The sequence below is a fragment of the Hippocampus comes genome, unplaced genomic scaffold, assembly GCF_001891065.2.
Source record: "Hippocampus comes isolate QL1 unplaced genomic scaffold, H_comes_QL1_v1.1 scaffold118, whole genome shotgun sequence".
Taxonomy (NCBI): domain Eukaryota; kingdom Metazoa; phylum Chordata; class Actinopteri; order Syngnathiformes; family Syngnathidae; genus Hippocampus; species Hippocampus comes.
The window spans coordinates 22,519-49,536 of NW_017805461.1; the positions used below are offsets into that span (position 1 = coordinate 22,519).

At 40.8% G+C, this 27,018-nt stretch overlaps 1 protein-coding gene across 1 annotated transcript in view; it reads left to right on the top strand.

Moving 5' to 3' along the window:
* Nucleotides 1-27,018, top strand: part of tnmd (tenomodulin) — a 60,772-nt gene that overhangs the window by 3,751 nt on the left and 30,003 nt on the right. The window contains exons 2-5 of the mRNA XM_019874670.1: nt 560-656; nt 1,059-1,097; nt 1,196-1,342; nt 6,533-6,667. Coding sequence (XP_019730229.1) covers nt 1,295-1,342; nt 6,533-6,667 — 183 coding nt within the window. The 5' untranslated portion in view covers nt 560-656; nt 1,059-1,097; nt 1,196-1,294. The remainder of the gene's footprint in view (nt 1-559; nt 657-1,058; nt 1,098-1,195; nt 1,343-6,532; nt 6,668-27,018) is intronic.

The window sequence follows — 27,018 nt, forward strand, 5'->3', positions numbered from 1 at the left end:
CAACTCATAGTACGGATGAGACAAATAACTGGGTATCAGCGGCTGACATTACGAAGATCGCCAAGAGATGAATAAACTTTTAGGCTGGCGTTATTTGAAGAGCTTGAATCGCTTTTTCAATCATCCCCTGAAGGCCTTTAAAACCGGTTCAATATTTACTGCATTTAGAAAAAAAAATCATTGCTGCATTGAAATCACAACTTTGTTAAAAGGAAAAAAAGATATACAGTGTAACCTCTGTGATGGATGTGAAAAACAAAACAAAGAAACAAAACACTTGAAAGTCTCACAAGATTTGCTGGACAGAAGTACATGCACACTGGGGTTTGCTTTGGAATCATGATTGTCACTGAAAATCATGATACATAAATAAGTACCATAAATAAAAATGTTCATCTCCATTTAATGAATGGATAATTTCCTGCAGGACATCTGATCTCTCATAGTAACTTAATGTGCCGTGGCACACTGTTTGGGAATCACCTTGTTACTCATCCGTTGTACAGGGTTGCTCGGCAGGCACAATGAGGCATTGCAGACTCTGTCTCACCGCTTTCAGATGGATGCATCAACCCCTAACCGCGGCCTGCATCAGAGCTCCGAAAAGCATCCTTCAGAGGTTTACGTTATTCGATATTATTGATATCCACCTGAAGGTACTACTACACTCTTTGTCCTGACTAGTATGATGATTCAACACACGAGTACAATTATCGCAGTACGCTAGTGGAATTACTGTCTCTGATTGGATGGTTTTTTTTTTTTCCCCACTCCTGCTTTCCTCTACTGTATGACATTTCTGCCCACAAATAACATGACCATGACATACTAGTTGGACAATTATATGCTACTAGTAAGGTATAAAGTATATACAAACACAAGCACATTGGTTCTCTGATAAATTATAATTGCACACTGTTAGACCAAAAGTGACACCAGCAGAGTGGGGGGGGGGGGGGCATTCTAGTAGTGCCCCCCAGGATCAAGAATATCAAATAAGTGCTTGCCATGAGATATTGCTTTTCTTTCAACCACGTTGTGTGTAATTCCTTCACCAGAGGGCCATTGGTGGCGTTCCATCTTTGAAAGCAGTGCAGGTTTGCGGCAGACTTCTGCCTTGGCTTTTAATGGCTATCACAAATGTTGCAGTAATTCCACTCCGTCGAAGAAACTTCCCTCCCCTCCCAAATTGCAGCGAAGGAATGAGGCTGTGACTCTTTTGTTTTGCACAGAAGAAGGTTGATTTTTTTTTTCCCCCACAACCAAGAGCACATTCCTTCCCTTGACTTGCATCATGGAGTCTAGCAGCCAGTCCAGCAGCCAGCAGGTTCTCTATAATGATGTGAGTATTTTTCTGTTATTTATATGTGGATAGCATTGTGGAATTTTATTGCATTGGGTATTAACTGCTATTCGTGGAGTAGTTTTAGGAAAATGTTGTGTTACGTTTAAAGTGAAGAAAAGGTCAGCACCTGTGAAATATTCCTGCAAAACAAATTAAAGTGTTAGTGGAAGTAGAAGTTCATTAAAAAGAGAGAGGGAGAAACAATGTGCGCTCTTTGAAGAAAAGTGAAGGCTGCATGTCTGTGGCACGGTCTCTTGAGTGCTTTGAGTTTTGTCAGAAATGAAATGTGTCCATCTTCATTCCATTTTTTTAAGGCTCGCTTAATTAAAATTGAAACTCTTTGCTCAATGTGGAGGATATCCTTGCGCCGCTCCCCTTATTATTGAGCAGGAGGGAAGGTGGGATTTTTGGCTGTGAAATATCTGCTCTTTGCACCTGTTGCAGACTTTCCGCACAATAGAGTAACCTTGAAGTTGGATTAATATTTATGCGTAGAACAAAGATGTGACTCACTTCAGATTCAAATCATCAATAGGATGAATAAGTGATTAGGGGGCCGGCTGATTTTCATCCCAAATGTATACTAAATTATTTGAGTGTGTCTTGGTGTGATAAACTGCCACCTCTGCTTGCTGCTTCTGCTGTTTCCCTGAGCAAGCGCTCGCTCTTTGCACGCCGACAGCGGGGGGCCGCGGACGTTATCCTCCTCAAAGCTCCTGGTTTATTCTGAAAAACCTTTAAAACAGTAGCTGGCGGGGGGGCCGCGCACTCTCACATCGCTCAGTCGGTCGCCATCGCTGCCTTTTCTGCATCTCTGCTCTCGTGCCCCACTTTCCGTCTTGATTCCAGAACGACAGACAGTTAAATTTCTACTCAGCTCAAGTTGCCAGAGCTTATGCAAGATGCCCCAGGAGAGTCGTACGCACACCAGCACCTCCGGGCCTGGAGGACACTTTGAAGTGCCTCGCGTTTTATGGTCACTGTCACTGACACGTCACATCCGTGGAATACATTAATGGCAAAGACATTAATGCTCCATACAATGTACGTAGAAATAGAGCACTCTATTCATATTCAAGTTGCTCCCCTTGCTACTGTTCTCCAAATCAGTAAAAATGGTCGTACAGCAAATTAAACAGTACATTTAAAAGATGAGTACAGCACAGCACAGTGAAACACCTGTACTTGTTTACATTTGGATTTGAATGGACAAAAGCATTCACATTCTCTAAGTATGTAAAAGTACTTTTTTTTGTGGGGCTGGGGGGAGGGGGAATTATGGTTGAAGTAGAAGTAGTGAGTCACCTCCTTTACTTCAGTCAAACTAAAGTAGGAAACAGTTTGAAACATATTTATTAAGTACAAAGTGAAATACATTTTTTACAGTTCATTATATATAATAGTCATTTTGATAATGATCCTACTCTCCTCTCTCTTTTATTAACTAGTACTCGTATTTAAAAAAAAAAAAAAAGTTGGTATCTAGCGTTGGCTCAGGCTCTGATGCAGTTAATATGTGTAACCGAAGCTTTGCCAAGGTTGTGAAACTAACAACAACACTGAAGTAGCTCATGGTAGCAAATTAAAAAATATGTTTGTTTGGTTCTTTTTCAGATTAAGCAGCGTATTTTTGAAAACCAGAATCATTCTTATAGCCAGAAACATCAAAATATTATTTTAAGAAAGCCCATGGTTGGGGTATGGCTTGCTGCACCAATGGCAATGAGTTCAGGGTGTCCCCTGCCTACTGCCTTAATTAAGACAGTTGAGATCGGCTCCAGCACGCCGTCAACTCTTGTGAGGATAAGCGGCTCTGATAATGGATGGATGGATATATATATAGTTAATTAGTTACTTATTTCTTTTCACCACCCGCCGACACCACGCTCAAATTGTTCCTTAATAAAACATTAAGCATACAAACTAATTCATGAAACAACCACCTTAAGCCGCATATTCTTCTATGTCCTTAATAAAAAAAAAAAAATTGAAAGCATGCTTTTTTTGTCTCACGCCTCTTCAAGGCAAAACATCTTATTGCACATTTTGAGTCATTTCACAGCTGCTGACAGCAAGTGATTACTGTCACCGGCCAACTCGACTGATTCATGGTGATGTGAGGTCATGACGCAGGGACACACCTGGCCCGTATACGTTCACTGGCTTCCCAACGGCCGTATGATGGGCAAATTGGTGAAAAAAAGGATCAGCGCCATTGGATCAGCTTGTAGATGAGCTCCACACATGTCACCGGCGAAGATAACTTCCGGATCCACTGCTCAGGTTAATTTCACAATCAAAGTGTTGCATATTTTCAAAATAAATGTGTACGGAATTCTCGTCTCGTGAATATTCTTCCAAATTAGGGCCATCCTCTGACTTAACCAAATCCTCACTCTTTGGTGATTGCACACATATTTCCAGGTTATGCATGATGGATTTGCCAGACGTTTGAACGGGAGAATGGCGCCACCTTGAAAGTGAGCAAGGAAGGTGCGCTAAAATATTGACATAAGCACAAATAGGAGAATACGCCCCAAAGGGCATTAACTGTTCCCGTGTGAGATTTGTGCAAGGTATATTTATTTTTCAGAAAATGTTCATGAAATTACAAACTGTAGACCTTCAGTTCAGAACTTTTCAACTTTTGTGTTCAACAGTAGGTGTCTTTTTGTAATCAAAAGAAGTCAGCAGGTTGTCCAGTCTACTGCAGCTGAAGAGGCACTATACAAAGTGCAAATGAGAAGCTTTCATTTACTCCACACAGAAAGCCTGATGGGAAAAAAAAGCCTGCCTTTATTAATTTGTGCCGTCAAGCTTAGGGAATTGCTGACAGCGGGAAGATTAAAATTAAATTTGAGGAGAAATAGAAATTAATAATTGTAACCATTCCACAGAACTTGTTGCCGTCCCCTCGTCCCTACGCTCTGCTCAGGGAGGGTGGCGGTAGTTTAGTCATCAGGAGTTTTTAATGGTGGATAAATCCTGTAAAATGCCACAGTCAAAAAGGTCATTTCTTGTTTTATTGTAGACGTGAAAAAAAAGAAGCCAGACAAAGAGAAAATATGCAGTCACTTAATTGCTATACCGTGAAGTTAAAGCTCCAGACTGCAGCTGCTTAGCTTAGCTTTCTGGGTTTTCGACATGCACGTCAAAAGATCACGGTTTTCAACCACAAACCGTAATGCCAGCTCTAAGAACTTTACCGAACAGTAAGCAAGCTTCTCACCAAATGTGTGAAGGCTGCCATTCAGAGGTGCTATCTACTGAGCAAAAAAGTCTGTGGAACTGGAGCGAGTTGCTCAGAGCAAGTGGCCAATCAAAACACGTCCTCCACACACATGACGTAAGATGCCAGCCCCCAGCAAAGTTGTCAGCGGTTAAATATTAGAGCATAAATTGGTCGATATGTGGCCAGATGTCGCCTCCTTCGATTTGATGAATGAAACTGAAAAGACTGGCAGAGGGCCAAATTTGTTGCCATCTCTTGGAATGGCTGCCGGTGCTTTTCGATGTTTTTGAAGAAACTGTTTTGTCATATACACAGCTATAATGTGGCCATGTATCAACGGATTCATCCTCTAATATGGAGCCCCTGACACCTTCGCTGGGGGGCCACCATCTTGAAATCATGTCAATAAAGGACGCATTGTGATTGGCCATCGGAATTTCTGTCCCCAGCAACCACACACAGTGAACTGTCTGCCGAGCCTACGGCCTTGAATGAATTTTTACTCAGCAGATGGCTCGAGTGTGGGGAAGCCTTAAGGAAGAGCCATTGATAACCCAAACTTCTTTCAGCCACTTTTATCCATGATGTTATTTTTTTTTCGGTTGACCCACGGTTTGTGACCACAGGTGTGGGTAGGAGCATAAATCGACCTGTAAAATGAGAGCTTTATCTTTTGGCTCAGCTCCTTCTTGACCACAGCACACAGTTGTGAAAAAGACCCCAAAATACTTCAAATCCTCCACTTATGGCAGCACTCGACAAGACACTGTTTTATTAAATTCAGAAGAGTTGAAGATCACAGCTTTATGAAATAAAAGAACCACATCATCTGGAAAAAGCAGCAGTTTATTACTGAGGCCATCAAACAGAGCCCCTCAATGCCTCAGCTGCGGCAAGAAATTCTATATGACTTACTGCCAGCAATTTGGACCAAATGAAAACACTGGTCAAATGTGGACCAAGTGGGCTTGTATCAGGGGGTCCAGTAACCCCCACAGCCCTCATTGAGCCACTCAGCACAATGTCCTATTCAAGTCCACGGAGTACATTTTTTGAGATTTTTGGGGGAAGAAATTCCGATGCCCCCCCCCCCCCAGGACCTTGCTGAGGCCGAAGAGCTGGTCTGCTGGTCCGATGGACCCTCTTTTGGAGATCTGCTGGATAGACCTTACCAGGGAGGCTTAAGAGCATGATAACCCTGGAGCACACCCTCTGTTCCCCATTCATAAAAGAGCTTATCAAAATCCCCTCATCAAGCTCTAACCAAGACTTCTAAGAGCCCACCGCAGACTCTGCTTCCTCACAGGAATGAGTGTTCTCCCTACTGACTGACAATGTCCTGAGTGGAGGTCAGCAGCGGCCCATACCCAACTACAGAGCGCTGATGGGGCACTTCTTCCACCTCCTGAGATGCTGCATGCTTGATTTCCTTAACGCTGTCCAGAAGTTGTTCTCCAAAGACTCATTGAACTTCTCCCATGCCAGAGTTTTTGCCTCAGCAACCACCAGCGCTGCATTCCGCTTGGTTGACAGGTGCCCACCAACTGTCTTTTAAATCATTTAGGCCAAAATGGCCCAAGAGGACTCCTATTTCAGCTTGAAGGCATACAGATTTTAAATGGTATATTATTTAGCCAATTCACATTTAATTGTGGGCATTTATTTTTTTTACCCCATTTACCATTGACAGACAAACCAAAATGGGCCCAACCAAAGCTGCTTTTTGTATGTCTGTCACATCATCATCATTTGTCATTTTCCTACTTGACTTGAAGAGTTTTGCCTTCTCCCAAATTACGCAGTGATAGTGATCTAAAATCTATCTGTTTTGCCTTTGCACTATTTTCCCCACATTATTTTTCACAATCTGTTTTGCCTCCTTTGGTATCCTAAAAAAAGTGACCAAAAACAAACTCCCAAAAAAACACTACTCATGTCACTCTCACCAATTACAGGTTGAGGGGGCCAAAGAGAAGAGGGCCAAGTACCGCATTTACCAACGCATGGCCCTGATTCTGGCGTCTGTCTTCCTCCTTTTGGGACTCTGCATTTTCAGCTTGGCATATCTGTGGAGCCCCACTCTTGGAAAAGTAAGATGTGCTTTACTTTATGTCATCAACGTCCATGTCATAGATTTCCAAACAGAATCAAATCCTGTAGACACATACAGTTTTAATTAAGGTTCATTGGTGGGGGGGGGGGTCATCATTAGCACACCAACTACTTGGTAAGTGTCAAGTATTTTAAAACAGTATTTGGACATTTGTTTAACAGTAGGTCTCAGTCAATTTACAGCAATGTCCTCTTTTGCTGAGTCCTATGTACAGTGTCTGTGTATGTTGCTCACAACGAGGTAAATCCATGTTTGTAGGGCATACGTGAAAGCAGTGTTATTGTCACTACATTTGGTAAATGTGTCGAGATGAAAGTAAAATGAAAAAATCCCTGTTTCCATTACAGCAAAATCACATCATCACATCACACAGGTTGCATCAAAGCAGAACTACACAAGCACTGTGCACACTGCATTCATGCAGTCTTGTGTAAATATGGCCTGTGAAAATTGCAGCCTGTTGCATTTATCTGCTTTTTGATCACACTGTCAACGTCTTCTTAATGGAACAAGCTGACCAGAATGCCTGCAGCAGGACGCGGACCCATTGGCAATGTAATCGGGATAAACTCTTGTCCTGGCAATTTATCTTCAAAAATCCAATCCAATCACACTTGATGGAGAACATTTTCACTTGCCTGCTTTCCCCTCAATACTCCCAGGGTGCCAGAAAAATCTTCTTTGCCCAAACTAAAAGGAAAACAAATCAATCATCTGACATCCAAAAATGTGTGAGACATTGTAAGCACACTTGGAGGGGAAAATGATGGAAACTAAACAATGGTTAAGAGATAGGTCATACATGTTGAATGTATTTGAAATGCCATGATGGAAGAGGTCCACAGATAATGCCCTTCACTGTTATATCGTATCATGTTTTCAGACACTTGGCATTCACACAAAGATGCAAAAGTCTCCTCAAAGCTCAAATTAAATCAGGTTTATTTTTTCACTTCCAGTGTCGACGGTGTTATCCATATGCCCTGCTCTCAATCGATAAATCACCTTTGAGCAATTTCCTTTGTCCTTGTTAAATTTTTCATGCTGCAGGTAGAGCAGTCATTATTTTCACTTTAATAAGCTGTGATCATTCTCACAAGGCACCAAATGTGTTGATGGCCGAGAACTCCAGGTTTCGCTTTAATGGGGTCTTTGGGGGAAGGGATCATTCTCTGGCCTCCTCATCAATCGAGTGATATGGAGCCAATTTAAGGAGAAGCACCGGTCTGTTCCTTCTGATGGACAGCTGCTTCTCACATTTTGTGAAACCCCCATTCCAAAGGCAAAGCAATGGGATTTACAACTGGACAGACAGATGGAAGGACAGAACCGTTCTGCCAGATGGATAAATTCAATTGCAAGACTGTAGTAGTCAGGTCCTTGTTTGTTGGGCAAGCGGGAGGTGCCAAAAGTCAGATGAGTTTTCATTTGACAGCTCATGTCCAACATTAGCTGTCATCATCGTGACTTTGGGGAATGTGAACTCAGAGTTCTGTGTTTTACGTCCTCAGACAAAAATACACAGTGGTTTTCAAAGTTCTTTTCTAGAGTGGTCCTTTATTTTTATTTTTTTTGGGGGGGGGGGGCTCAGAGAGACATATTTGTTCAAACAAATCTGTTCTTTTAGAGACTTGAAACAGTTTCAAAGAAACGTTCCATAGAAAAGTTCCAGTTCAAACAAAATAGTTTCCATCCACCATCCCCCAAAATTCCTGAAGGAGTCCTGACTATGCAACTAGTCCATTTTATTTATATAAGTCCTCAAAATCATAAATCACATTTTAGAACAATGCCATCCTCGTGTAATACTTATTACATATGTTACTTTTGTTCATTTCTTTTGATCAAAAAGAAATATGTTTACCTTTGCACAAGACAAAGGTGAGCACAAGTCAGATCAGACAGATGATGGCAGGACACTCTCAACAAACATTTCCTTCCAATGAGCCACATGCACAGCAGCTTTTTTGTGTCCAACCAAGGGGCAAATGTCTTTTTGGATATAACAACAGAAGATCCTTCTACTAGTCAAGCAAACGATGACATGATGAAAACCACGAATAGCTCAAGGTAGTCTAAATACCACACACACACACACACACACACACACACACACACACACACACACACACACACACACACACACACACACACAAAGCCGCATGGGAGAAATTAATGTGGAGACACCATCATTGCATCCTGAACGACTGCAAGAGGATAAACCTGTAGGGAAGCACACATATACAGCTGCAGCTGTTGTGAAAGCGCTATATAAATCAGGATGTATTGTATTGTATATACGCAAGTCAGTATAAACTAGACAATTAAAAGTAGAGGGAAACCACAGTAGATAACAGCACAACATAAAAGGACGGAACTTGCCAGTAATACCAAAGGTCCAAAAAGTTCATGATCGGGCAGAATTATTTTGTCCTTGAATCCAGTAAATTATGCTACTCCCTAAGTGACATGAGGACTTTTTGTCTTGTTGTTATTATATTTTTTTCAAGTCTTTGAAAGGAAAATGCAACACTTCCAGTTAATGTAACTTGGAAGGGACAACAGACGGGTACTGTAAACTTCAGTTTGTAAACAGGTCTGTGTTTGAAAAAAAACCACACACACACAACACACAGCAGGGAGCATTGGTTAGGTTATTAGTTAGATTGGAATTTACAATGAAATTACTCAAGTTGGTTACCATGGCCTAATACAAAACACATAATAATTACAATAATAACAATCTTCATTATTTTCTAAAGCGCTTGTCTTTGTTAGGAACACAAGTGAGTTGCCAGACTTAGGGTGAGAGGTGAGGTGCACCCTGGACTGACCACAGTGTCTGCCAAAAAAAGGCAATAAATGGATGAATAATGGTAACTATTACATACCGGAAATATTACATACCGGTAATATAATTTGTCACATGGGAGATCCAGATTACAACATTAGCAGCAGCTCACCAAGACAACACGTCATGTACCCTCACATTGTACGTCGAAAGCGAGGCTGGTAATTTGCTTGGTGCATCTCAATATGATAGGAGAACCACCTGGGATCTTTTTTTTAATTACCTGCAAACATGTGTTGTTACACAAGCTTTGGGAAGATTCCGCCATCTTCCCTGTGCCAGTGTGCGCGTTGAGCGTGTAGTGTAGGCATGTCGGGCTTGCGCGCTTTCCGTTGCGTCAGCGTGCGTTGTGTGTGCATTCTCTTTTGGCTTGCGGCAAATATTCTGTTTGCTATGTGCTCATTATTGTTCTGGGCCTCAAGTCTTGCTGGGGGATTTCGCCTCCTTGTAAATTCATTACTCTGTTATTACTGGTTTACGTCAGCACCCTTTGAAAATGAAGAGTGAGAAAGATGAGAATGGAGTAAGAAATTTTGTCGTCAAAAATCCATCCAGAGAAATAGAAAATCAAAATGATGTATGTGTGTTTGTACAGTACATCAAAAGATATGAGACCACAAGTCAGTGCAAGGTTAATGCCATAGCTGCTCTTCGTAACTTCTGTTAGGTAATGCCACCGGTATGTAAAAGTTGTTGAAGTGAAAATGTATTATTGTTCTCCAATAATTTTTAAATGCACTTGGTTAAGAAAAAGTGGACAGAATTAGTTAACACACATTCAAAAACATGTTGGGTTCAATGAAGACCCTAAATCGTCCATGGGTGTGAATGTGGGCATGAATGGTTGTTTTTGTACACGCACAAGAAAGCTTATACGCTGCCTCTTGCCTAATGCCTGCCGTGAATAATCTCCAGGACACCTGCAACCGTAATGAGGACAATAAAAAAAAAAAAAAAAAAAGGAATGGATGGGTTGACTGCTCTGCTTTATTTAATTTCTAACTGCAGAAGTCCGTTGAGCTGCCTCGGAATTGGTTCCAAAAAAAAGTGGAGTATGTTTTGTTATCCTCATTCCTGCTCAAAATGGTAAATTGCTATAAACTCACTTATATTGAAATAGTCGGCATTAAAGCACTTCATGGCGCTGGATAGTCTCTTCTCGTTTTCTTTTCAGGTGGTGTACATAGGGTAAAAAAAAACATAGATGGTAAATAATGAATTTGTTAAGCACGTAATGTGTGAGGCCAAGCATTGCAAATCAACATTTTCAGATCAGATGTGATCCTGTGCTATTTTTAATTCATGAACCACTTTGAAGGGGATTATCTCTAAACGGACATTTCTCTGCCAGGCTGAGAGTAATTGCGGACCTGGAGATGAACCTTGAATAGCTCACAGGTGCTGCTGGGTTGTATGAGCCAATAACAACAACAACCCCCCCCAAAAAAAAATCTACCTTACACGAATGTGTGGCATCCGCACCATTATTCAAATGAAAATTGCATTACTCATTCTGTACCAAGGGAGCTGCTCCCTGATGGTCTCCCAAAGGCCTCCCTTTTGGCATCACCTGGTGCAATGAGTCGTGCTTCTCCACCAGTTACACATCTCTCTTGGAGTGGATACCCCCAACCTGTTTCGCTTATTCATTTCTTGTAAGCTGTGTCCCTTAGTATCTCGATGTCAACATATAAGCGGTGCTGAGGGACGTCATTTGAAGTGATTCTGTCCCTGCCTATTTTGCCATGTTTGTTTACCTGATGTGACGGAATTCATTCACATTCATGAGGGGTCCTGTGGAAATGCTGCGTTCTCTCTGGGTACTGCGGTTTCTTCATCCAAACATAAAATGTATGTTAGGTTAATTGAAGACTCTAGGAATTGCTGATTCGCTTTTAAGGCAATATCATAACAATAACAAAACGTATCACTGGGGCCAGGTCAAAATCAACGTCATAATTTGGTAAATTTATATATTTTTTTCAGAAATCTATCATATTGATCAGTCCGCATGGTTTTTTTTTTGTTTGTTTTTATTACAAATCATTGAAAATGGTTTGTTCTCTTTGATGATGCAATGTCAATGGTTGAAAAAAAACATTCCGCTTTTGGGGTCCTCTGAAAAGTGAGGATTTGGGAGGTACGTGGATTTCACCTTGATGACAGCAATATAGAAATTTGATGCATAATATTATATAATTGATAAAGCATGAAACATTACAAAACATAAGTTGTTACATGACAGTTCAGTTTAAGGCCCAAATTAGACACTTCCATTTATTTTCTAATCCGCTTACCGTCACGAGGGCATACCGGAGTTCATCCCAGCTGTCTTCGGGCAGTAGGATGGGTACACCCTGAACCGGTTGCCAGCCAATCGTAGGGCACACATAGACAAACAATTCACACTCACACTCACATCTCGAGACAATTTCGAGTGTTCCATGAACCTGCCATGCATGTTTTTGGAATTTGGGAGGAAATCCGAGTGCCCGGAGAAAACACACGAAGGCATGGGGAGAACATGCAAACTCCACACCGGAAGGCCGGAGCGAGAATTGAACCCTGCACCTGTGCACTGTGAGGCAAAACGTGCAAACCAGTCGCCCACCATGCCACCCATACTTCCTTCCAATTACAAAATCGCATCATGTATAATCACAGTCAACAATTCAGGGCCCAACAAAGAGTGATTCTGGGTCCTAACCTTAATTTTTTTGAAACCCTCCTTTAGCATCAGTGTATGTCATGTTTAACGTATTAAAACCTTTAAGCTGATTTACATGTTCAAAGAGGAACTCCCAGGTAAGCCACAAGTTTGTATTCTAAGTTCCTCGAAGTTTTGAAGGATATTTTAAATGACATGATTGTGTTTTGATTGTGTATTCCCTTGATATGCTTCCACTAAATTCATCTTGATTAAGCTTGGTTTCCTTTGTGATGTAATTAACAGTTGCTATTAAAGTCACATCGTGCATTGAAGCAAACTAATGTGTTGTCTAGAAACATTTTCTGTGGGGCTATTTCAAACACAAATATACACTTGAGTTTAAACGCAGCATTTCATGTGTCAAAAACATAAGGCACAATTTTAAAAAAGCATTTGTGCGACTACGGCATTTTAACAAGACTCATCGTAGGATTATGGCTGTGCGTTCATGAGTTTAAGCCGGTTGACAAAGAGTAAGACAAATATTTATACTACTCGAGATTTTGGAAGTGTTCAAGCTAAAATGAAAACACTTTGAGAGGAAAGAAATATTTCTTTCACCTGACTTTACCAAAACCTACAAAATATCACCACTGAGAGTACTGCACTGGACGTGTCGAACTGCACAAAACTTATAAGCACCTTGGTCGTAGGCAAATACTGTACTTGCCACCTTGGAGAAAAAAAAAAAAAAGACACAAATTCAATGAGAGACTGAACAGAGAGCTAGCCCGTCGCAGCACTAATGTTATGTTACTGACATCAATGTCACTGGTTTTACATTTTTACAGTGATTTGAGTTACACACATCTCCAAATTGGACATCTTCAGAAGACTGTAAGGGTCGTGTTACAGCAATCACACGCCGCGCTGCTCGCTTTGCATATTTATCTGGAATGCTGCCACACCTCCACCATCTTGCCCTGCCGTCCAATAGCTTCGTTTCCGCCTTCGACTACCTGCACGTGTATGACATTCAGCGTGCTGTGCCCGCTTGCAGTTTTGATTTTCAATGAGCTAATGTGAGGCACAAAATGCGATGTGATCCGAAGCCGCTTATTTCGAGCATTGGACTCAATTGCGATGAGGATTTGTAAGAATAAGTTCCAGCCTGTTTCCTGGACCTCTGCAAAAAGGAACTGTACAGTGATCCCTCGCTATTTCGTGGTTCATTTGTCGCTACTTCAGTGCATCGCGGATTTTTTCAAACATATTCATAAAAATAAAAAAAAAAATTCATATACATGTAGTACAGTACTGTATATGTTGCTCTATGTGACTCACTGTTGTTTTGCTGACTTTCACAGCTTCTCGCAGACCGTTTGCGGACTTAAAAAAAAAAATTAAATATATGTTTATTTGTCGCTACTTTGCGGATTTTCGTTTATCGCGGATGGTTTTGGTCCCCATTAACCGCGATAAACGAGGGATTACTGTATACGCAAAATGGTTGGATCGGAGACAAGGGAACTTATTTAAACGTCTGGTGGGATAAGGCATTTCAGACATAACTACTTGTCTGTCTGACAAACTAGTCAGATTTAACACATAAAGGTAAGCTGTTCTTGAACAGGCAAATGTCCACTGAACACCACCATGCTTCTTTCCTTGATGATTCTTTGGGCCTTTTTACACTGGGAATTCCCTAGGGCAAAAGGGGAGCGCAAGCACGGAAAAACAAATTGAGTTTGTTTTAAATTGTTGCCGGTGAAGTGCTTGAGGTGGAAATGCTTGATTGTTGGTCGCTGCAACAACAGAGTGTGACAGAACTGTAAAGCCCGCCATCAGGGATTTATTGTGCCACACAGCTGGGATATGGGTTTTCATTTCTTACCTTCCCTGAAAGTGTCATTTACCTCTTAAAGATTACGCATCTTAATTAGCAATGCTTGATTTTGTCTGCAGCTCAAATTGTAGCAAGTCGTGTGTACAGCGTGTTGGATGTGCAGCGCTGTGGATAAACACACACACACACACACACACACACACACACACAAAAGCTGTTTTCTCTCTCCTCCTCATCTTCCCACTTCCACGGCCAAGCAAGACTCCACTGCTCTGTTGTCCAATTTACAATGTGATTGAGCTTTCACATTCGCTTTCAGTCACCCGGTAATTCAGCGGCGCTCGCCTCTGTCGACGCAACACCAACACCAGCACATTCCCAAACAGGCTGCACGCAAGAAATCGGCACACTGGAAATGCACCATTGAGCGCCTCCTTCTCAGAGAATGCGGCGTCGCAACGCAGGCATTTTTTTCATGTTGCTCTGAGTCCTAATGGATGATTAAATCGCTATCCCGAAAATAGGCCAATTAGTCACTTCACTCAATACGCAAGGAGAGAAGCGGCATCTAAATCATCACCGCAGGTCTCTGTCTGGTACTCAATCTGACACCTCGTGAAAAATAACCACAGCTCATTAGCCTGTTAATGTGAGAAAAATTGTTGCAGTTCCAAAGACTCGAATTTTAATGACACGTATAAATATCAGTTCTTAATCTAGCAGGCTTAAACCAAAAGTAAATCATACTTCTTTTTTTCAGAAGTTATCTTGAAACCAAAGAAACAACAGGAATAAGTAAACCGGCCATCCAGTATAATTCTAAGCATGCTTTGGTCCCACTCTGGAGGATTGCATGTTTACAATGCTTGAAGAGAGGGAGAGGAAAAATCCTATCACTTACACTTTTACAATACGAGAAGAGTGTGAAAATGAGAAATAGAAGCACCGTCCGCCCAGATTGATGTAGCTTTAGACACATTGAGCACAGCATCGGCATGAAGATTCCCAATGTGTCCTTAAAAAGTAATGACTCCTGGACTTTACCTCAACAAATGGCGTTAATATGAATCCTAATGTCTGTGCGTAAATAAGCTTATTTTTGTTGCGGCACATGTTCTCCAATGCTGATATTTCAATGCTAATGTTGCCACTGCCCTCAAATGGCCAAAGATGAGCTACTGCAGGTTCAAAAAAAGCAAAAATAACTCTTAAGTTGTTCATTCTGTTGAATGTTACACAATTAAGTTGGCTGTTTTTCTGTTGTGAAAGGAGACAAAGTGCACAGTGCTCCTCCTCGGTTGCACCAGGGGTCTCTGACTCCTCTGAGCATGGAGCATCCTCTGGGCTTTTGTCTCTCGCTGAGATAATTTGGGGCTCATTAGCTGCCTGACAGGAACAAACAATAGCCTCGGTGAAATGTTGCAGGGTTTAATTAACAACACCACTGCAATAAAGGAGACATTAATATCAAGCACCCACTGTCGAGCAGGATTAAGAGTTGAAACTTCTGGAGACTTGATGACTTCTAGCGTTTATACCTCTAAATTATCATCAACTTAATCACCGGCTGTTACGGAACCTTTATTTTAGAAAGGTGAAAGGAGAATATAGTCTGATATTTGCTGGGTCTGGACTTGGTGGTAATTGAGAGGAGTAAACTGGACGCTGTAGTCATGCCTGACCTTTCCCCGGGGTGTATTCAACAACCTTTCCCCTTAGTGATCCTCTTATCTTCTGTAACCTCCTGGAGTAAATTGTATTTCAGTAAATTGAATCGAACAGCTGTAATATTTTCTGCAGTACCTCATGGTGGCTTCTGTATGTCTTGACGCTTTATGCCTCTCTTTTGCACTGCAAGATACCTTGCGCCACGTTGATGCTTTCCCTTTGCTAAAATCAGGTAGCACAAGGTGCGGCCCGAGCATGCCAAATCAATGCCATACGGGTGATGTAAACAACTGCCGGTTGCTCATTGGTCGAGCAAATCATCATCAGCGCATCGTTTGATGATGTACAGCGAGTAAATCACTGTGTAAACTGACCCAGTTGCTGTGCCTCATTATATATCTGGATAATCAGGATGTACACTCCCAAATTGTAATTATTAAAATACATCATATATAGATAGATAGATAAGATTTATTTATTTATTTATTTTATTTTTTTTAATCCAAAAGAGGTAAGTACAAGAGATCCTTGTTCTCGTCATTCTATAAATTGTTTAAACATTTGGTATCCTGTTGGTCAGACTGTATGTTCTTACATTAAATTGAGCCAGTAACGATATTGACACGACGATCTATTTTATGACGACATCCAACTTTAACAGTCTTGCGCTTTATCTGAATGCCTAGTTTTATGTGACACTGTACCTCTCCTGGAAAGTATGAATGGGAGGGGGTCCCAATTCGAGGCAAGTCCGAGCTGCTGTCCTGTGAAGCTTTTACTGAATGTAACTTCATGCCTCAGATTGAAACAGAGTTCAAATCAAAATCTCAGTAGCGTGAAAGAAACACCATCGCGCAGAACATGTGAAGAAGCCAATGAGTGTGTGATAAAAGCAGCATTGCGGTATGGGGTAGCTTGTGCAAGTACTACACCGAGCAACATTTAATCATACGTTTGTGCGCCTTCTCCGAGCCATGAAATAGTTTGTTCACGAATGTGTTGAGTGTGGTCCTTTGTCTTGGTCAAATCGTCTAGCGTGTCTGCATTCTCTGGGTTAAAAGATTAAATTTCTAGTTATGTCTGGAGTACCCCACGTCTTTAAAAGTTGCAATTTAAATTTCCTCTCAGCGCGCATCAGGCATTTCACAAATTGCCTCTAAGTGTTCTTAGGTTCCCACACTTGAACTTAAATAGCCGTTAAAGAAAAAGGCTCTAGGATTGCAGTCAATGAGGCGCACTAAATGTAAAGTAATTCAAAGTGACAACTATACAGGCTATTCAGATACATTTGGAATTGGAATGTTTGGTTTCAGCAGTGATGATGAGACTGAGTGTCCAGTACAGTATGTGACTATAATTTGCTGTGCTCTTGAAGTAATAGCCCGAGACTTTCCTAATCTGAAAAATCCCAGGCCCAGATCATTAGGGGAACAATGAAATATGTTCCCCCAGAGCAAATTCCGCGCATTATTGGAGAAAAAAAGTCAGCTGTGCTGACTTGCAGCCCACCCAGGGGCAATGGAAAACAACAAGCTTTTCATCAGAACCCAGTGTTTCGGTGACTCTGTATCCAACCATCACTCCCCTTTTTATTGTGTCTTCAAGGCACGTAGACCATGTTTGAACAATTATGGGCCAATGGATGCCCTCGCAATGCCGTTACGAGTTATCTACCTTCTCTCAGGCATAAGTGATAAGAGCTGATGAAGCAGTGGGGACTGGACTTGCTGTTGTGGGATTTTGGAACCATCATCATCAATGAAGGCGGCCGCGCTCCCGTTGTCGCGTCTTTGATCATCTTGCCCACTGCCATGTTTTTGTTATTTGTTAAAGAGCCTTGTGATTACAGCTATCGTGTTAAATGCACACAGTTTTTAAGTGGAGTCTCGCTGTTTGAACACAATCCATAAGGTTGGTCAATATCATTCCAAGGTCAAACTTGATCCATCACAAAATAATTATGAGCTCTGTTTAGATAACAGTGTCAAATATTTTTTAAAGAAAAAAAGAAAGGTTCTTTCTGTGCATGGTTGCTTCATGTTGTTATTGATTTGCATAAGTTTTGAAATTTTGAAATAATAAATGATTAAAAACAACGAAGAGCTGTAGTCTAATTTTGATGACACGGTAGATGAGGTCTTGTGAGATATTTTGCAGAGAAGGTTCGAAAAACATTGATTTATTGCGTATCATCTCTGACTGTGGTGTCAGACTCATCTTGAGTGCGGGCCACATTTCATTGCTTTCCATCGATAATTTTTAGATATATTTTAATAACATTGATTTGATGGAAAACAGTCTTCATATTTGATTGTCACTATTATTCAATTTATGATAAGAGGGATCTCGGTTGGGGGCATCTAATAAGCGAAGAAAATCTTGGTGAAAGATTTCCTGCCCAAACACAATACAACAAAAAGAGCAATTCTGTGCAACAAGCATCGTGAAGCAGTCTGACTTTATTTGCTTTAGTGGGCCATACAAAATAATGTAGCAGGCAGGATCTGGAGCCTGGGCCTTGAGTCTTCAACCTGTTCTTAAAAATATGGACCCATCAGTGTAAGTTATTGAATCCGACGCTATCCAATGGCAAATACAAACACAAGGACATGAGCACATTTCAAAGGACTTCTGCCATTTAAACCCGTGAAGCTTTTTCTTTGCCGTTCTGAACCGCAGGAAGTTCAATTATCATCAGGCTAACAAAAATCCTGATTGCAATTTATGGACAAATTATGGTCTTGCGTCTAAACGTTCCAAATTGCAGCCTTTACACGCTCACAAGTTGTTTCTTAAATGCCACTTGCCTTCTGAATCGCAGAGTGTGCTCTTTTTTTGATTTATTTGGAGATGGACCTGACAAAAACCAGCAGTGTGACAAGGAGACGTATTTATAACGGAGGTCACTTTTTTTTGATGGCACAGTATGTAGTTACGGCTTAGTATCTTTTTCGAGGTCTTTGCCTCTGAATGCATCTGACTCTCGAGATGCTGCACTTTTATAACAGTTTTGAGTGGCATTCAAATCCACATCTTTACGGCAAAAATAATTAGGTCCGTTCAACACATCTGAAAAAAATCTGATTGGTCGTCAGATGGGCGCCATATTTGGCAGCGAAAAGCATCAAGCGCAACATAAAACAATCGAGTAAACCGGAATTTGGCAGATCACAGTCACCCCCCCCCCAAGGACAGGTTTTTGCTTGATTGCTTGACGTGATTCAATTTTTCCATATTGCGTATTTTCATTATTTCCAATTGCCATGGAATATGACAACAAATCACAGTTCCATTAGCAACCCTACTTTCCACCGCAATTGTCCCGACACTTGTGGACAGCATTTATTGAATATTGACTTGAGGAGGGCATTTGGAACTTAGATAATATGGTTGCCAAATGTATTGAAAAAATTGCTGCAGTAGCTCGCCCTTTAAAGATTTGGTTTCAGACCAGAAGATTGGATTAATGAGCACGAGACTTTGTGGCCCTTGTTAAAATGCCCTGTGGCATGGCAAAGAAAGCTTTAATAGTCTGGGGCTCACTCAAGAGTGCCGTTTAGGTGTAATCTATAAAGCCGTTAAATATAGCATACCTGTACCACTCGGCTAATGAATACCTCACGAACATTTAAACAAACAAAAACCTATTGATCATTCTGTTATGCAAAATGGACTCCTAAATTGTGTTCTGTATACAGTAGTACATTAGTTAATATTTTGATTTCAGGAGTGTCTGCCCATCCATCAAATACAAAATGTACACAGCCAAGTAAATCCTTTGTAATCTTCCTATTTTTAAAAATATGTATCAAATTGTTGAGATGTCTTATCCAGAAGCTCGGTGATGAAGTGCTGCCTTCGCAAGGGAAAATACAATCAGTTAATGTCTTTATGGATGCTCTCATTTCTCTTCAGACTGTAGGCTCCTGCAAGCAGCAGCCGATCGCGCAAGTCCCTTGCTCTGTCTAGTCGTCATGGTAATAAAAGCCACACTCGGCCTTGGCCCCACAGCACAGCGGGTGGGATGTGTAGTGGTGTAAAACAAGACCACCACCTCAAAACAGGCTAATTGAAACGATAATGTATAAAGCAGACGAGAAAAGTTCTAATTCGTGATTCTTGGGATATTTTGTGAAAAGTATCTGACAAGACATCTGGGAAATGTGTCCAATCGCGCGAAAAAGCATCATTTGTTACTTTTAAAAAGTGCGTATCCCCAACAGCATATTTATATGGCGCCTTTATGGAGAACACTGTGGATTTTGTCACGTAATTGTCAAAATAGTTTGAAAAGAAGAAAGTAAAATACATTTTTGAAAGCAAGGAAGAAGCATCATATTCCCCTTTGCTGTTGCACAGAGACAATACAAGCCTTTGTTGTTTTCGCTTTGATTTTGGTTGGATCATAACAGCAAACTACACACCGAGCAACAATATGTCCCACTCCAAGAGTTAATGTCACGATGCCTTGCTACCCAACAGCTCTCAAAAGTTACCTGTTCTATTCTTTCCCCATGAGCGTGACTCTATTATCGGTGCAGTAGCACGTATCAACGTGATTTATTGCCACCGAGAGCTCAAGTTGTTTGAAATGGCTGCTGTGATTAGTCATATATGCTTCAGAGCGGGGGAAGAAAGGCGAACGGCGCGCCTGTAAATTAACAGCAGCTGCACACAGTAGTCAACCACGGTGAGGTGGTCAAACGCACTGAGCAACAGAGTTGCCGGGGGGACAAGGAGAAAGTGGGTCATTACACTCCTTTCAGGTAGGGGTGGGTTGACAGGAAAGAGAGGGAGGCTGCTTCCAGATTCAGAGGTTGCGGGATTAATTGATTTTTCCACAGTGGAAATAAAAAAAGCAGACGAATGATAGCCTGTAGCCTCTGCCAAAAAGCAACTTGAGTAGCTGCACATATGCTCCATATATTCCGCTGGGCTGCACACCCACCTAGATAAATCTATGGTTCATTACTCCAGACAAAAAAAGTGCTTGTTGAAGAGACGTTTGACTCAAGTTGTTTTTGTTTCCAGAAGTTGTACGTTTTTTTTTTTTCTCCTTTAGGTTACCAAATAACCTTGTCAGTCTATTGCATTCTCACTAATGAGATCATGGGTGCACCTACATGTTATGTTCACAATATAATATGGACAAACATAGCACCTCAATAATTCAGACATTTTGAGTGAGTTTATTTTTGTGAAAAAATGTATAAAATAAGTTCTTGCACTTAATATTGGTTTCTTGATCTTGATTCTTGAAGTTCTGTGCCATCCTTGAATGTTAATTTTTATGCAAAAGAGCTCGTTTCACTGGGATTAAAAAAACAACAACAACAACAAAACAGCATGTGGTTATTTTGTTGATTGCGTCAAAACCTGTGTTGGCTCTTTTACACATGAATTGAATAGATTACCAAAAATGAAATATATGAAGAGCATGTGTTTTTGCACAAATACACCTATATTTTGTCCACATTTGAAATAGCATTTTGGCTAGGAAGTGTGTGTGATCCACTGGCCCCCTCCAGTAGCACTGATAAAAAACTGCGGCCCCCTCCAGCATTTAAGTTGCCGATCCCTAGCCTACAGTATACTAATAGTTTAGACTGTTAATATAACACATACTATCATCCCAAAACAATAATTTTAAACTCATCACCCTCAATGTCCTGGCAGATCGTGTTTGCATGCACATGCGGTTTGAGCTGTGTGTAATTTCCACTAACAACCCAGGCCAAAGTTAGCTCCTCCCAGGATCCAGAGATGGTAGTCTCTCAGTTAAGGTGTATCACTTCAACATTCTTTCTTGATACCAATTATTACATCCCTATTAGCCAAGACATTGGCATCATTTTGTGGCATTAGGACATGAAGATAAAAACACAAATAAGTGAGTTTTTCCAGCAAATAGCGAAAATTTGGTTCTAAAGAAAAATGGCAAATGAGTGAATTTTTGAATCGGAAGGTGTTCACTATATTGCATTGACATGTAATATTCAAGCTCAAGCAATCGGAACAAACAAGCCCAGTAAATCATTTCAAAATATTTGACATCCATAAACAACTGAAATGATGAGATTTATGTTTTCGGTGCTAAAGCTGTCTAGTAACAGTCATCGGTGGCTGTGTTTTTATTCGTTTTTTTGTTTTTTAATGGATTCTGAAAAACAAACAAGAATGGGACCAACTTCTGTGTATTCTTCCACAAATTGACATCGAGTACAGCATGTCTTTAAATGATTAACCTGAGACAATCTGGCTCACCATAGCAATACTCTACAAGGTTAACGTATGTAAGATAAAACAGAAAAACAATCCCAAAAAGAAGAAACAAATATAGAGCACAGAGTAAGCATAATTGCCCTCATTTAAGTAGCTACTTCGAATTACTTTCTCTGCACTGCAGAAAACATTTCAAGCGACCTTCTGCTTTTTTTCCTCCACATAGACTCGACAAGCTACAGCTGTTGGTGCATTTCATCACAAGTGCACAAAATGATGTGAAACAAAAGTAACTGGGGCTTTGAAAACAACTTGGGGGAGGGTGAGAGAACTTTTAATGCAAAAACCACGAAGAAGAAAAATCCAATTTCCTTTGGCTTAAGAGTCGTACTTGAGTGCCACTTCTTCCAATTGACAGAAAAGTGCTTTAATGCCGAGGACTGCTTGCTTGGAATATATCATCTGGGCACCTTCTGACACAACTGTGGTTTCTCTGGTGAGCAATGATACTGTATTTTTAAAGGAAAAAAATTGGCAGCATCTAGAAGCAAGACAACCGTGAACAACAAACGTTATGCTTAACGTCACAGGTTGAATTGGTGATCTCTCACAGATACTGAATGGGTCTGTGGTGCATAAGTTGGTCTTGTTTCAAAAATGTCTTATTACAAGTACACTGGATTGAAGAACTAATAGAGTGGTTTAACAGGGACTAACATACTAATATACTTATTTCCATTGTTTCAGGTAAAAGTAACACAATTAAAACGTAAGAAAATTCATCTCCTTCAAGAAATGCATTCTATTTTTAAGGGAGAATATCATCACTGTCATGTGAAATACATGTATGCCCATTTTTTTTTTTATGTTAATGGAAGGTCCGAAGCACTGTGTGGGTGTTATTAATATTACATTGTTATTAATACAGTATTACATATTTTTGTGTCTGTGTACAATGCACCCTAAGTATCCGATCAGTTTCACTTACACAAAAAAAGTATTTAAAAAATACAATAAAATTTTTAAAAATCAGGTCACCTGAACAATGCTGGCTCGTGACCTGCATCACCGGCAGTTGTTAGCGGTCAGCAGTCTGCAATTGCAGCTTGCGATCTGAGCTGTTGTGGGATATCTTTTTTATTTTATTTTAATTAATCTCAGTCAAAGTTTGTTTCATCTGCAATTCACCGATGGCACTGGCAAACAATGGGAATTTGGAGCGCTAGGAGAAGTACTTTAAAACGGTAACGTGAGCTGCGATAGTGATGTTGATGCAGTTAGCACGCTGCAAAAGTGCGTCCCATGCCTCCGTGTCAAGTCTCCCACTGAGGTAGGCCGTGATTTCCTTTTCACAAACTCTTGTATCTACTTTATTTTTCTGTTTTGTTCATGTTAAGGGCTGTTATGGCTGTTGCTCATCATGGTGTGCGTGTGTGCGTAAGCGCATGTGTGCATGGGTGTATGCGTGCACGTGCGGTAACGAGTCAATCACAGTTTTTGGTTGCTCTAAAAGTAGATCTTTGGTCAAAAAAGGTTGAGCACTCCTATTCTAAATCATTATCTTCAGTGACAATGCATCTGCATACCAAAAACCCACTTTTTGCATGGTTAATGCTAAGGTTGTGTTTAGATTTTTCATTTTTGTCATTGTGAAGTATGTTATGCTTCCACCATGTAGACCGTGCACCTCACCTCCTCTAAATTTCAAGGGAATGAGAAGAGCCAGTTTGATTGGACAGAAATTAAGACTAGCTATGTTCTGTCCCACGACGGCGCAAACGCCCATTTCTAATTGCGCCCGTCTATGGTAATGCCAAATGAAATACAACTCCACGAATGCGCACTGATAGACTGCACCTTGTGCTAGACTTGCTCTGGGCACAAAAATAGTGTCAAGAGAGACAAACAATCATTTCAACTAATTTCCCAGCAAATCATCAAAGACCATTAAAGAAACGGCTATCTACAGAGGCAGCCGTGCCTCAAATGGAAGAGTTCACATATCTCACACTCATCTTTCACCAATGGCCATTTTGTGCAATCCGACAACAATCTGATAGCAATTTCATCAAGGGCAGAAGACCTGAAGGCTACACAGCACAAAGACCAAAGTTTTCCAGTCTCTTACACATTTCACACACATCCAACATTGGTTGATGTCATAACTGAAATGTCAAGAATTTACTTTTTGCTATGACCACTTTACTTATATGTCACTATATTTGTTTTGCGCGTAATGAGATTTGTGTTGGGGGAATTTTCACCTCCTTTCTTTTTTTCGTCAAGATTCTTGTGATTATTGAACATCAGTGTAAAAAGGCGAGACAAGGAAAAAGCTTTTGCTCTCTTCCTCCTGAGAGGCTGACTTTGGAAATCTGACCTTTATGTGTGATACTTTAGAGGGCTCTACATGTGTCTGTGATTAAACTCCCTTGGAAATATCTGAAGGTTGCCGATCCTGTTCACGTCACAGGTGTTGGTTATTTATTATACAGATCAGTCTGGATTTCAAACACGTCATACAATAAAGGCGAAGTCAGGGTGAAGCTGCATTTGGGGTAAGCTGCCAATAGCAGTTTGTTTTGTAAGATTTTTCCATTTAGCTTGAGATCTTGCTATGTTGTAGTTGATTCACCGAGAGACGAATGTAGCCTTTTATTCAACCGGTCTTTGTCGTCAAAGACCGGTTGAATGTTTAACATAATTGCTTGGGTGGATTCCTAAAAGCACTTGAACCCCCTGCTACCTTTGCTTTTAACGCTACATACATAATATACTCAGATTGCGATTTCTGTTGGAGCCTATAATGCTGAAATAATTGCAGAGGTGAATGCTGTTACAACAGCATCTGTATGTATTTCACCTTTTCATGTATTTCTTTTTAAAAACTAGGTTGGTGTTCCGTTTCCCCTTTAGGAAAACCGAACTGCGAAAGCGTGTGGCACTAATTATAGTATCCCTTAATTATCAGCCAGCACGTTTTGAATGATTTTTTTTTTTTTTTTCAAAATATGATTCTCACTTCTGAACATCAAATCCAACCACTTTCTATACCACTTACCCTCATTTGGAACGTACGCAGAGGCGGGCACAGTACCCACAAATTGTACCGAACTGTAACTCTAGAATAATCCAGGTCAATTAAAACTAAAAAGTATTCCTCCAAGTAATTTGTAGCGTGAGGAGATGTTTTCAGCATAAAAACTACTCAAATACTGAGTTACCAAACTGAGTAATCAAAGTCATTAACATTAACCAGACAAATCCATAAAATGTCAATGTGCAAATTCAAATATTGCTCAGAAATCTCACTTTAACTGAAAAACAATAAATGTAATCCTCATGACACAAATGAAGGCAAATTCTGCCACAAAAATTAAATGACTTATCTTTGTTTATGCTCATGCCACAGCGCAATAAGCTCATTCGACAGAGAGTGAGTGTGGTCATGCGACTGCCTGAATGAGTTTTCTAAATGTTGCCATCGTATTTAAAATTGATGCCAAAAACTGTTGTTGCTGCACAACAAAATATAGTATAGTACTATTCCTATAAGACTGTTATCCACCAGATTTGAAAAGTTGGGTCTGCCTCTTGATGCAAAGCGGCTACGAGACTAAGCTCCGTGGGTGAGCAGAACCCCACTGGATCCTTCAAATCGCTAGACACGGCGTATCGACAGCAACTGTTTAAGCTCTGTAGGATATACTGCGGCTGTGGACTCAGTCAAAGCACTATTCCGCACTTCTAATAAATAAATAGATACAATTTCCCAAAAACTGTACAGCTGTTAATGCACCAGTAGTCCTTCTATCCCACTGCACATGTTAGGAAGTTTGGTTGTGAGTGAGAGTGAGTTTACTGGCTCTGATGCACTACAATAAACAACAAAACACAAATTGGCAACTAGCACAGTGCCTTTTATTCCTTTTGGGCAAATGGTAATGCAGTGCTTGGCAGCACACAAAGTCATCATCCGACAGCTACACGGTGCATGTTGTTAATTGTTAGCATATTTTATGCTCTTTTGTTATTACGGAACTTTCGTGAATGGTAGAAAGAGAAAATGTGCCACTTGTCGAAAGCCTCCAACAACGATGAAAGACAAGCTCGACTGAACTACCATTTAATGGAGATGTTGTTCAAGAAATTCAGTGAAACACACAATATATATAACAATCGAAGGCCACAAACTGAAGCTCATACAATGGGGCGTTGCACTTACTGTCATGGTCTTCAACAGAGATTAGTGCACATTGCAAAAAGCCTCCTTTTGCCATGTAGCATCTGAGTTGATGGCACATTAGTGACTGACCAGTGCTCTCCAAATTGAATTTTCTAAGCTGGCATCCATCCAGAACCAGCTGCTTGTATTCATCTGGCATCACCAAACGGCAGGCCGCATGTGTGAGTTCGCCGCAGAGTATTCCGACTTCATTTATCTGAATCCTGCAGGCCTTGGGAGTTGACAGGCTTGGTAATTAGTGTCCACAAGCCTAATCCCCATGGTCTGGAGACCCCACACTATCAGATCCAAATCACCTGGTGAAAGAAAGCAGATCTGCAAATGTTCATCCCGCACGGGCTGACAGCAGCAAAAAAAGTGTGTGAATTTGTGAAGGCTATAGTCAGCTCCATTTCTAGGTGGAAAATCTATATGCGCTGTGAATTATTACCCTGCAGTTCCTCATTTTCCATTCTTATCTTCGGATGAATCTGCTGCTATTCTGGTCTGAGTTTAATGCGCGTTGCCTCCTCGATCTCTCCTCCCAGGTTTGTTTTCATTACCTATACTGTAATTATCCTATGTTGTTTTGCTGATAAAACTTCAATGCGTGCAAGTCTCTTTAATCATCATTATACAAGGCCCTGGCTTCATTATTCTGGCAAAAACAACAGTAGGCTTGCTTGTATTTGTAAAGGTGCAAATCTGCAGGGGTAATTTAGAAAGGATGTAGCCGAGATGTTCCATTTTCCAGACCGTGATACTCGAAGAAACATTTTAAAGGGGGGCACTCGGGCAAGACGAGTGGAGTTCTCCTGTGGGTGCCCATGTGAAGAGACGTGGCATCTAAATAAGAGTGCTGCAGG